The sequence below is a fragment of the Plectropomus leopardus genome, chromosome 9 (genome assembly GCF_026936395.1).
Source record: "Plectropomus leopardus strain MGB_pleo_1.0 chromosome 9, ASM2693639v1, whole genome shotgun sequence".
In the NCBI taxonomy this organism is placed as follows: domain Eukaryota; kingdom Metazoa; phylum Chordata; class Actinopteri; order Perciformes; family Serranidae; genus Plectropomus; species Plectropomus leopardus.
In genome coordinates, this window is record NC_142184.1 from 2,496,097 (window position 1) to 2,508,631 (window position 12,535).

General features: G+C 38.2%; 3 protein-coding genes across 3 annotated transcripts in view; all 3 read right to left on the reverse strand.

The window, feature by feature from the left end:
- LOC148188633 (lymphocyte antigen 75-like) overlaps positions 1-12,535 on the reverse strand; it is a 50,823-nt gene that overhangs the window by 9,680 nt on the left and 28,608 nt on the right. The gene's annotated exons all lie outside the window — the stretch shown is intronic.
- On the reverse strand, positions 323-6,742 carry LOC148188634 (polymeric immunoglobulin receptor-like). Its single transcript, XM_088081477.1, has 6 exons — positions 6,703-6,742; positions 4,869-5,216; positions 4,342-4,668; positions 3,172-3,318; positions 2,819-2,931; positions 323-1,250 (listed from the first exon to the last, which is right to left on the reverse strand). The coding sequence occupies exons 1-6, from the start codon at positions 6,740-6,742 to the stop codon at positions 1,137-1,139; spliced, it is 1,089 nt and encodes a 362-aa protein (XP_087937603.1). The 3' UTR covers positions 323-1,136.
- Positions 8,721-10,909, reverse strand: LOC121946521 (ladderlectin-like). Its single transcript, XM_088081675.1, has 6 exons — positions 10,848-10,909; positions 10,579-10,594; positions 10,395-10,474; positions 9,914-10,048; positions 9,665-9,773; positions 8,721-8,975 (listed from the first exon to the last, which is right to left on the reverse strand). The coding sequence occupies exons 3-6, from the start codon at positions 10,422-10,424 to the stop codon at positions 8,905-8,907; spliced, it is 345 nt and encodes a 114-aa protein (XP_087937801.1). The 5' UTR covers positions 10,425-10,474; positions 10,579-10,594; positions 10,848-10,909; the 3' UTR covers positions 8,721-8,904.

Below are 12,535 nucleotides of genomic sequence, written 5' to 3' on the forward strand. Positions count from 1 at the left end.
TTAACCCTTTGAAACCTGAGCAAAAAAGCCATTGAGCAACTTTACATAGCATGCAATTGTTAAAAGATACAAGAACATTTCCTGAAAATTACCACACACAAATGAAAAATAACTAAAAGAAAAGAAAAAAGAACAAAGACATGGCCTGAAAAAAGCTAAAATTTAAAGTTAAATAAACATATAATTAGAAGTTCAATTTGTTTTCTAAGTCACTTATTATTAATATCAATATCAATTATTTTAGATTAATGAAATTAATTCCTTTTAAGCCTTTTTTAGTATCCGTGGGAACCATAGTAACGGATATTAGTGCTGCGTTACGTCAACAGCTACAGAAAATCAATTCTACATGTTATGTTACATTATATGAAGTGCTATTGACAGAAGATGACTATAACAACATCATTACATGCAACAACTTCCATGACTTTTCCAAAAATTCCAGTGATTTTTCCAAATTCCATGACTTTTCCAGGCTTGGAAAAAGAAAATGTGAAATTCTATGACTTTTCCAGGTTTTCCATGACCGTGGGATCCCTACATGGCTCTGGAGTAATCCACATATTGTATTATTTTTTTGCAAAAAAAAAGAGTATTGTTGCATTTCAAGAGATTCTCCTTGTCTTCTCCGCAGTTTCAAAATACTTTTCACATTGAGTCTCAACCGATATAGTTGTTCAGCATATTTCTGCCAGGTCCTCCATATTTCCGAAGATCTTTGTTGCATAATATTATCGATGTCCTGGCCTTTGTTGTAAGGCTGCCGCTCCCCAGCAGCTCAGTCTTGGTCTTGTGTATAATCAGGTCAGTGTGAGTGTAGATGTCTTTTTTTTTTTACCTCCACAGGCCAATGACTTTGAAATTTTTAACATCTTTTATCACCCTTACAGTTTATCAACAAATTGATGATCAATTTCCCCGGTTGTATATCTTTTTAAAAGTAGCAAAGCAATGAAGAGCTTGGTGCCTCTCTTGCATTATTCAGCAATTTAAACTGTTCCAGACCAGGTCAGGTTGGCAGCATGTTACCATCAAGTCGGGTCAACAGAGAGCCATCTTCGTTGCATCAATAACTCGGGCTTTAGGCTCAACGTACCTGGCTTACCCAGCAGTCTTACTCCCTCTGGTCTGAATTCTCAATTGTGTTGTGTTAAGTAGATTTGGTTCTGATCCCTGCTGGCTGGATCAAGGCTCTGGTAGTAGGTATCCTCACATGTGAAGGCTGGTGGGCTGTTCTCGTAGGTGACACACTGAAAAGTAAAACAACTGTTCATTTGCCAAGACCTTTTCTTTTCTTTTTTGTAGAACCCAGATTTAAAAAAAAGGTTGGGATGCTGTATAAAATATTAAGAATGCAGTGATTTGCAAATCCTTTTTGACTTACTGTAAAACATTAATTAAATGTCTAAACCCAAAAGACAGTTTCCAAAAACAAACCACTTTAAAATAAAAAAACATGTTTTTTACAAGGTACAGGGATAAAGAAAGGGTTTGACAATCATCAGGTATTTACAGGGGTTACTGTTTATTTATTTGGTTACTTAATATTTATTTTTTCCTCATGATCTCATTCTTTTTTTATGTAAATAATAATGAAAAATTGTAGATATTTGATTTTGGGTATGTTGGTTTATGCATAAAAGAGGCATCCTCGAAAGGCTCAGATGACACAAGGTTTACCGTTTGTGAAATACTGTTTGGGCTGACAGGTACATACAGGTTTTGGAGCAACATATGCTGCCATCCAAATGATGTCTTTTTTAGGGACGTTCCTGCTTATTCCAGCAAGGCAATGAGACACATTCTGCACATATTCCAACAGCGTGGCTTCATAGTAAAAGAGTTCAGTGACTAGACTGGCCCGCCTGCAGTCCAAACCTGTCTCCCATTAAAAATGTGTGGAAAATACTATGTAGGAGACCCCAGACGGTTGAGCAACTGAAATCTAATATCAAGCAAGAATGGAAAAGAATTTCACTTTGAAAACTTCAACAATAAGTGTCCTCAGTCCTCAACACCTACTGAGTGCTGTTAAAAGAAAAGGTGACGTGACACAGTGGTAAAGTTGCACCTGTTCCCTTTGAGATGTATTACATGCATCAAATTCAGAATTAGAGCATATTTAAAAAAACAACTACAACAAAGAATATCAGTTTGAACATTGAATATCTTGTCTGTGTTCTGTATTTAATTTCATGTAGATAGAAAAACATTTCCAAATATTTACTTATTTTTCTTCACTCTATGAAAGCACTATGTCTGAGATTTAAGGTGAAAAAAAAGACCTTTCTTTATGGGAACGTTTTGCGCCTTTCATTCATTCATTCATTAATTATATATATATATATATATACATATATACATATATACATATATACATATATACATATATATACATAATTGTGGCTGTATTAATGCATATGGCATACATTCTGGCAAGATGGTATATTTTTGTTTAATCTTTGATTTTCCAGCTCAGCTCCTACAATAAGTCTAAAATACACAGTGGAATCAAAACTGCTACATTCATACTGTAAGTGCAAAAAATGCACCTCTGAAACCCACTCAAACTGCGATGTTAGATCCCACAGCCATCGAAGCAAAAAAACATGCATTTTGTTATTCTGTACAGTAGGGACAGTATATTTGTTAGCTTGTTTTGATGTTTTTCTGCCCTCTGGGGGCCAAAAGTTCACTACTGCAACTTCAATAAACGACTTATCTGTGCAGTCATTTTCAGTTGTTTCTCAGTGTATTAGTGGCCATCAGTGAAGCCCAGAGTGAGAATGAATAGAGAAAGGAAGTTAAAGATATTTACCTCCATGTTGCTGTTGTATACATTCATCGTCTTCATTTTGCAGAGGAGCAGTAGAACAAGAGCAAACAGCGCCACGACCAAGAGCACACACACGACCAGAGGAAAGAGATACACTGGGCATAGACATGGAGAGAGAAATTATTGTATTATTGGAAAAATATGTCTTAAAATGTATTAAATACTTTAATCTGATCAAATGAGATAGATTTTGTAAAAATAAATATATTAAAAAAGGCATATATTGTTAAATAGGCATAAAAGGGATGTGATATAAAAGTTTTTTTCATTTCATCTCTACTTGAATGTTTGTGATGTATAAAATTTTGTTTTTTACAGTATTTAATGTTGTGTACCTGTAAACTGGTCGGTGGTTTCGGGGTAAACCGATAAAGGTGTGAAACTTCCTGAGCTGGAGCTTAAACTCTGAGTTGTTGTCGGAGTGGAGACTGGGGGGGCCGGTGTTGAAAAAGATGGAGGAGTCCATTTAGGGTTTGAATTGGCTGGAGATGTGAACAACAAAATCACAATGAAACAATCAGATACCGAATCACAACTGATACACAGAAATCCTGGAGAGAGAAATTACATGGATAGATACAATTTATAGCCAAAATCATATTGATAGTGTTGAACACAGAAAAAACAAAATGCGGCATTAAGTGTGATAATAGAGTAAATGTTTGTGCATATACTAAATTAACTGTCACTACAAATATTATTTGGGGTTTTTTTTGATGAGAGGAGAAATTTTGCCAGAAAAAAGGGAAAGTTTATCATTATAAGGATAAATAGCTACATTGGAGACATGCAAAACATTTTGCATTGATTACTTTACAACTCTTCATCTACTCTTTATCATTAAGACATTTTAAAAGTAGAATTGGCTGCTTGAATCCTGAAAACTCCAGATCAACTAAACACCCTATTTTGTCTTGAACACACACGCTTTATAAATTCAGAGTAATTTTAAACCAAGTGGCAACCTCTGAGGATGAAAAGTGAAGCAAATAGGAAGTGCAAAAAACTGCAGTTCCTCAAATGTTCACTTGAGGCCGACTCCAAGAGTGAGCTCATTGAAAAACGGCAAAGTGACCCTTACAGAAAAGGCTGGAGGTGATGTAGTGACTTTACCTGTATATACTACTAATTAAACTGTACATGTATATCTGAATACTACATGTGAAGCATTTACAGGTAAAATACCCAATATTTTGGTATTTTCATTTCAATAAATAATTTAAATATAATTTGGTAGGAAAAGCAAATTAAACATATTTTTAACACTTGCACCCGCACCAGCAGTTGTTCTGATGACTCTGGCGACCTCAGAGCTGTAACAACTCAAATTCTGTAACCCGAAAAATGAATATTCGTGTGTCTCCTGTTATTTCCACCCACTTCCACCGACCCAAGAAATATTTTCATTGTCATTTTTTTTGCTGTGAAAATTGACTGATGCACTGAACAGAAGGTGGACTGTGAAGATTTGAAGAACATTTTCAGAATTTTTCATTCAAACTCACCGTCTACGACAATGATCGGAAACAACGAGTACAACTCCGGAGACAAAGCTCTGCCGTAACCACACCTATAGCGTCCTGTGTCCGACTCGGTCACCTGTGCGATGGTCACTTGTAGTCCGTATGTAGATCCCTCTCTGTACTCCATGCTGTATCTGCCGCTCTGAGTTTTGTTGCCGTCTGTTTCAATGAGAACGTCTTCTTGTTTTTTGCAGTCGTTCCTACAGAAGAACTTCCACCCTCTGTAGACACTTCTGCTGCAACTGTGAGTGACTTCTTCACCTTCAGTGTTTGTAGAGAGAAAGCCATAGTATCCATCCAACAGTCCCCCTGAAGAGATCAACAATCATGACTTACTGTCTGTACTTCCTGTACGATGCTGCAGTCTCATCACAGTATTCCCTGCTTTAAATAACTCACATTCTTATTCCAGTTTAATTCACTTGATTTAATTTATTCTTACGCCTCTGAAAGCACTAAATATGGTGAATAAAGTAAATAAATGAGGTTTAATGACTTTAGAAACTCACCATCTGAAACTCTGACCTCGAACTCCTGATATGAATATTGGAACAAAGATTTGCTCAAACCACATCTGTACCGTCCTGCATCAGACTTGGTCAGACGTGAAATGGTCACTTTCAGAATTCCTCCTCCTGAAGATCCATTTTCGTATTCGATGCTGAATCTGCCATTCTGAGCGCTGACATCTTCTGTTTTAACGAGAATATCTTTGTCTTGACATTCGTCCCTACAGAAGAACTTCGTGTTTCCAGCCAAAGACAAGTGGCAACTGACGGAACCACTTCCTCCTTCAGCTCCTGTGTAAATAATGCGTTTTGCACGCATGAGTCCTGTGTTTCCAGCACACAGTGAGGCTGAAAAGACAAACAGAGATCACTCATGGTAAGTACTTTCTATGTTGCAAAGATCAACCTCTAACTGATGCTACAGCAGTTATTGTGTTGCAGTAGCAGCACAAGAAGGGCCACTAGGTGATAGCTGTTCGTCTTCACCTCCATCTGAAGCTGGACTTCAGTCTGACTGCATTTTGTCCGCAACATGGCCTCATAACACCAGGTTTCAGGAGCGGAGCATTATGCCAGCCTGATTTTGTAGACTTGCAGATTTTGTTGTTTAAGTTACTTTTCCTTGGTGTTTGTGCTCCTTCCAGAAGTAAGTAAGTAAGCAGGCTGTGAAGTTAATGCTTTGTTTTTTCTCTGTTTTGGGGCGAGTTCATTTAAACAGCACATTTCAAAGACAATCCAAGGCAAATAATTGTGTTTATCGTTGTTATTTCCTACTTTGTTTTGCTGCAGCCTACAGACAAAGTTAATATTCATAATAGTCCAGCCATGAACAACATGGATCAAAGCTTTGTGGCAGTGTTTTAGTTATTTAAAATACATTCATCCTCATGAACATCTCAAAATATTTCACAAGCAGGAGAAATTGATCATCTCACCGCAAAAAAGACAAGGCATGTTTTTTTATAAGCATCTAAGACGTAAGTGGTGTGTCTGCCGGCATTACGAGAATAGATCTTTATTTTGATCATTGCGAATAAAATATGAGAACAAAATAAAATATTAGCAAGAAAAACAACCCCAGAAGCCCATCGGACAAATTCAGTAAAGAAACTTGAGTAATTCTTGTCTGAAAAAGGAGTAGGAGGAAGTGAATACTTATCAGATCATACTGCCTTTTTTTTCAATTTCAAATAAACAAAAAAGTTTAATTCAAGAGGAAAATTCCAAATTTCTGCCCTAACATTTACCATACACACCTTGATATTAACAAAGGAGAATTAAGACAAAAACAAGAACAGATCAATCTGAATAAACAAATATACACACTCATCAGAGAACAAAAAAATACACCAAGACAGACAACAAAGTCACAGCAACCCATCAATTATGTATCATGTGATTCAGCCCGTTTCCCTCTCTGTTCTAGCAGCTCGTAGCCCTTTAATATCTTGTTTTAAAAACATGTTTCAGTTCTTTAAATGTTCTACATGTTTTCAATTCCACACTACAGCTGATCCATAATTCAGCCCCTTTGGCTGTAATATAATGATATTTTGCATGACGTCCTCACTAGCTGTTTCTTGAACAATTCCTTTCAAATCATGTAAACTTTCTTTTGTCTGAAACAACATTTGGATATTATTAGGTAGTAGATGGTTTTTATCTCTGTACATGATTTGAATGGTTTTGAAATCAACCACATCTTTGAATTTCTGTGCATTTTAGTTGATAGAGTGGATTTGTTGGGTCTGTTTTCCAGTTTCTTTATTTCTTATATCAAACGCATCACTGAGGAACAACTAATTGTAATGGATGAACTGAAATCAGTTCTCACCTGATAAGAAGCAGAAGAAGGCAACTTGATGGATATTCATTCTGAAATTGATTCTGATGGAGCAAAAATGATCAACCTGCAGTTCTCCTGCAGGCAGTGTTACTGTCTTTGTCACATCCTCCTTCCACTCTCCCATCTGTCTCATCAGTCAGGAAGCTGAAGTTGCACAATTGCACCATCTTCTTCCTCTTCTCATGCTCTCTTTGTGTGGTTTGATCAGCTCAGTGCTTAGGATGGTGATGATAATGTTGATGATAAGTGGCAGACATCTTGAAATTGTAGGTAAAAGGTTGTCATAATGAAGTTGGTGTGTAGCTCCTTTAAATTTAACTGCTGTCAAGCACTAAAAATAAATCTGACTTAAGTCACTTTTAAATTCCAAATGAGAAGGTGTTGAGAGGTGTCTCAACATTTCATGCCACAGGTCACATGGAGGAGAAGTCTTGGCCCTGGACTTTCTCTGCTGGTGCTGCAGGAGGAGCAACGGCTCAATGTGTTACCAGAACAATCCGGAAACATGGACAATTGTAACGCAGCAGACATCAATGTAAGAAGACGCAAAAAGGACTAAATTACAGTGCACAAGTTAAAGGAGGCGATGGGATCACATTGCACTGGAGTTAGCAGTTGTAAAGAATGCCGCGTGATAAATAATGATTAATTGGTGAAACTGAGTCATGTCTCAAATGAATAGGGCTGTCCAGAATAATAAACAGCGAATAATCAGAGCCTTAGTCGGCGGGATGACCGACACCGTGTAGACACCTTGCGTCCTGGTGAGAGAGAGACCATGCACCTCCGAGCTTCACCGTCAGGTGTGGAGAGACTGTTTGTCAGGTGAGAGAGAAACTGTGGATGGGTGTTTTAGCGCTACTTAGGAAGAGACAGAGGGAGTTAGTGACGGCACGTCATTGAATCTCGCCGGTTAAGGAGTTGAAATTACTGCGTTCACCCAGGTGTTGTGTTCCCATCAATGCCGATCGAAGCTGGAAGTAATAAAAATCCACATCTACTGCAGAGTCATTTCACAGGGGTGTGAATGACATTTGTCTGCATTCCCATTGCATTAAGTCATTAAGCCAGATGTTGAGGGTATTAGCGTTTTTTTTGTTTTTTTTTGCAGTGGGAATGAGGCTTTAGTCTTAGTATCATCAGTGTTAACTGCAGCAAAAGACTGTAGTTGAAAACTGAAAACCATTACAAAGAAAGCAAAGGCTTACTAACGCTAACACCGCAGCATACTGATGATAATTTTGATGGCTTCTGTGTGAAATAAGGAGCTTCTGTCCTCAAAAGTTTTGTAAAGCATCTTTGGATATGTCTTTGACACAAACAGCTGTCATTGTTAGTTTAGGCAGCGCGCTGACTGCTGGTCTGAGCGAGCTTCGGGGACGGTGGTTAGCGATAGGACAATTAACATAATTATTTACTTCAAAATTGCTGTTGTCTCTGAAATCTGTTTTTTGAATCAACTGGCCCAAGACAGATGAGTACCCACATTTAACTACACTGCCTGCTTACTTATTTATGGCAGAAGCACAAAAGTCTACACCATGGATGGTAACATATCAGGTATAGATTGAATCTGCTGATGCTGCAGTTCAAGAGAAGCCCAAACTTTGACATGTTATTACTGTGTGATTTTATCATTTGAAATGTTATCTTTCTTGAAATGTAACCACAATCTGAAGTAAAATCAATCAACTCAGCAACAGGAAATCAGAGACTGCTCTGCACACATCTTCACAGAGACATGGTTAACCCCTGACATCCAGAATCAAGCCGGTGCACTGGATGGGCAGACCTTGTTCAGAGCCAAACTCAAAAAATGCACTGCAGGAACTTCATGATGCCATCAGCAGCAACATGCCCAAGAAACCGGATGCAATTTTCATTTAAATCAACTCATTTTTCATCTACAAAGACGTAGCAAGATCAAGGACAAATTGTCATTTCATTTTAAACTTTGCTTGAAAAATGACTAATAAATATACTTGTACCTTCTACCAACTGCTTGATGAAATTTTCTTTATTAAATCAAAATGAAATCAGAACTGTCAGTAGATCCTCCAGCAGTGAAGTCATTGAGGCTCAACAACCTTTTGGAAGTGACATCATGGGTGGGGACGCGACCTCACCAGGACAGACATGTCTGATGTCTTAATGTGGGTATGTCTCACCAGGACAGACATGTCTGATGTCTTATTGTGGGTATGTGACACAAACAAAAGCTTTCTTCCTGTCACACCTCATGTCGTTGATAATGTCCTGTCCTGTAGAAAAACAATGACAGCATGTTAGACGGCTCGGCTGTAAAATGTTCACATTCACTTTGCCTTTTTTTTAAATTAAAAAAAGTAATATTTTATTAACTCCCTCCAAACCCAAAAATATGGATTTAAGCTTTATGTACCACACTTTGATATCAGGGGGCACTTCTTGTCAAACCATTTTTGGAAAATTGTGAGGATATAAAGCAATTCTAAGAATGTACCTGAAGATGCATTCAAATTTGAAGTCTGATCCCAGAACAAAATTATGTGGATTTAATTGTATCTTATTTCCCAATTTCTCCTATTCTCATTTTGGATTGACAGATTTGTAATTTGTAAATTTCACTGGCTGAGATTAATGCTATTGCTCGTATTATTTATGTTTTTTTGTATGTGCTTGTGTCTGTTTCCTATTTTGTAGCTTTTAATATATCTTGTCTTAACTGTAAATTAAAATAAAGAGGGAGATAAACTGCAACACTTGCAAATGAAAGCCTGTATTAAAAAAAAAAAAGAAACAACGGAAATAAAAAACAAAATTCATAGTATGGATAAAACAAAATGCATTAATGATGTAAGGCTGAACCACATTATCAGTTAAAAAAGATCATTTTTCTGTCTTCATTACTGATAAATGATTTCCAAACTGCTTCTCAATAAAAATGCCCATCAAGAGGACAAAGTTTTACCATTAAAGTTCATCTCCATGCAATGTTCTCCGCCGCTGTTGTTGGGCTCCCCTTTGCCCCAGCCGTTGAAGTCAAACTTTGTGCCATCGCTCCACAGCCAAATACCCTCCTGAAAGGAAACATTCCTTTTTTTTTAAAAGAGCCTTTAACCCTAATTTATAGATTTTGTGTGATGTATTTCAGTTATGTTTTAAAGTTAAATGTTTTGTCAAAGATGAGTTAAAGAATATACAAAGAAGGCGGACTCACATGCGTTGCATCGTAGCCTCCAACCCAAATGTTTGTATGTGCGCCGCTCGCTCTGAGAATCCCCGCTCTGAGGACTTGGTACTCAAAGTCACTATGGATGGAAGGCAGATTTCCACCGATAGTGGTGCAGAAATGCTGATAAAAGAGAGATGTGGAGCAAATAAAAAAGAAAAGACAAAGAGAAATAATACAGAGATGAGTGGAGTTGGATGAGGACAGAGTGAGATGAAAAATGTTTGAAGCAAAGTGAGAATGTGACAGAGAATACGTTTTCCTGACACGTCAAGTCATGCTTTTTGAACTTCTGTGTCAGATTCAGTCACAGATAATTGTGAAGCTGTTTGAATGTGCCACTCACGTTAAACCGCACATACACAAACTTTTACCACTCAATGATTCTTGTAAGAACAGCTGATTAAAAGCATAAGCCACTAATACAGTGTTTCAGTTATAAATTAACTAAAATTGTTTCAGGACGTACCTCTGCTTCTCCCCAGGTCTTGTGGTCCATGTGGAACTGGTAGCACTTTTTGTCAAATGCAGCCCAACCATCAGGGCAAACTTCACAGCAGTTATATGTAAAACAAATGTAGATGATTAGAAGGACAATCATGCAGAAAGTGCAGCTGCTGTATTTCACCCCCACCGTTCTGACAGGTACCAACCTGGGTCACATGTCGCCTGTGAAGATAAAGACGGGATGTTTAGCGTCAAACTCATCTCTGATTTGCCTTCATTTGTAAGATTTAAATTCAAATATACAAAGTGACAGGATGTTGATTTTTATTCGTCTAAATGTGTTTTATCGCAAAACATCAATAAAGCATTTACACTGTCTGTTAAAAACATGATTCTGGGCTGGAAGAGCTCTCGTAGCACTGGTGGTTTATAACACCAAAGATTTTTCTAAAAAAAAAAAAAACATATTACTTACATTCACTCCAGTCCACAGTTCAATGGTCAAACAGAGGACCACAATGACAAGAAGACTTGATGCCATCTGTCAAAGTGATGCAAAAATGTGAATATAAATCACAAATTTAACATTTGCAAAAAATTCTACTGAAAGTAGTGTTATTTGGTGACATATGAATAAAGAATTTAAAAAAAGAAGAGGCATTGTAAAGTACTGGGTGTGAAAAGAGGATTTTATCTTAAGGTGAACACTGAATGTAAAAATGACAAGATATAAAAGTATTTTCTGTAGATGTGAATCAAATCAGCTGTTGCAGGGACGAAACGGGAGACTCACCTTGTTGTGATGATCAGGTGAGGTTGCACTTGCAGCAGAAGTAGGTAGCAGGGTGTCTTTTACAGGGAAACCTACAGTTTATATACCTTCTCTGTGTGTTTTGACTCAGACAACTGCAGACACGTGACGCTCTCTGATCACAAGATAACATTTACTTATAGCTTGTTTGCAGTCAGGCGATCCCGACAGGCGAACGTCAGATGGGGGGCAAGAAGTGAGGAACACCAGTTGAGAATCTTTGGGAACAGAGGAAATTGAATTCATTAACGACTTAGATGGACCTGCACGCTGCAGCTATCATCAGAAAATTTCTAGACACACTGGATTTGATCCCTACACTTAACGGAAGTGAATTTTTCCCCCACAGGTTGAGTGATTTGCCTGGTGTTGAGGTGACAGATATCACCAATTATAGATAAAGCACTCCCCATTTCATATGGAGCACTCGCACAGGATAAGGTTTGTCTGTATTTTATTTGCATATACTGACAACTCAGTACATTTACATTAAGTTTAGTCAAGCTACGGTTATAGCTCCATCAGGTCATTTAATCGGACTGCTGTCCTTGTCCCAGTACACAAGCACCGTAAACCACGCTCAGGAATGGTCTGATGAACATGACTACAGAGCTGAAGGCATCACCCTGGCCTCCAAATTTCACAGATCTGATCCAATCTGATACCCCATAATTCAACCCAGAGGGCCCCGGGGCGGTTGTGGCTCAGAGTTAGAGCGGGTCGTCCTCTAATCAGAAGGTCAGCGGCTCGTTCCCTGGCTCCTCCGGGCAACATGTCCTTGGGCAAGATACTGAACCCCAAATTGTACAGTAGCCTCGGCCAACAGTGTCTGAATGTGTGTGTCAGTGGGTGAATGTGACATTCGAGTGTAAAAGCGCTTTAAGTGGTCATGAAGACTAGAAAAGCGCTTAACAAGTACAGTCCATGTACCAATTACTCAAAGGATCCGTCATCACCGTTCTGCTGCCACAGACCACAAGACTCCCCCAAGATGTTCTGTGTCCATGTTACAGGCCAGAACCAAGTCCGATCCAGGGAGGACCCACCAAGGATCACAGGTACCTCCGGGGTACCCGCATGTCCCACAAACTCTGGATCAGATTGGGATCTAGTGAATTTGAAGGCCAGGTGGAGAGCTTGATCTCTCTGTCTCTTCCAGTCATTCCTGAGCAGTTTTTATGCCAAAGTCAGAGGCATGAGGTCTCATTCTTGTGAATATCTCAAGAAAACCTTGAGGGATTTTTTTTCTTTAAATTTGGTAAAAACTTTCAGTTAGACTCAAGGATGAGCAAATTATATTTGAGAGCAATATCTCAAGATCACCTTGAAAGAAATATCACCAAGTTTGGCAC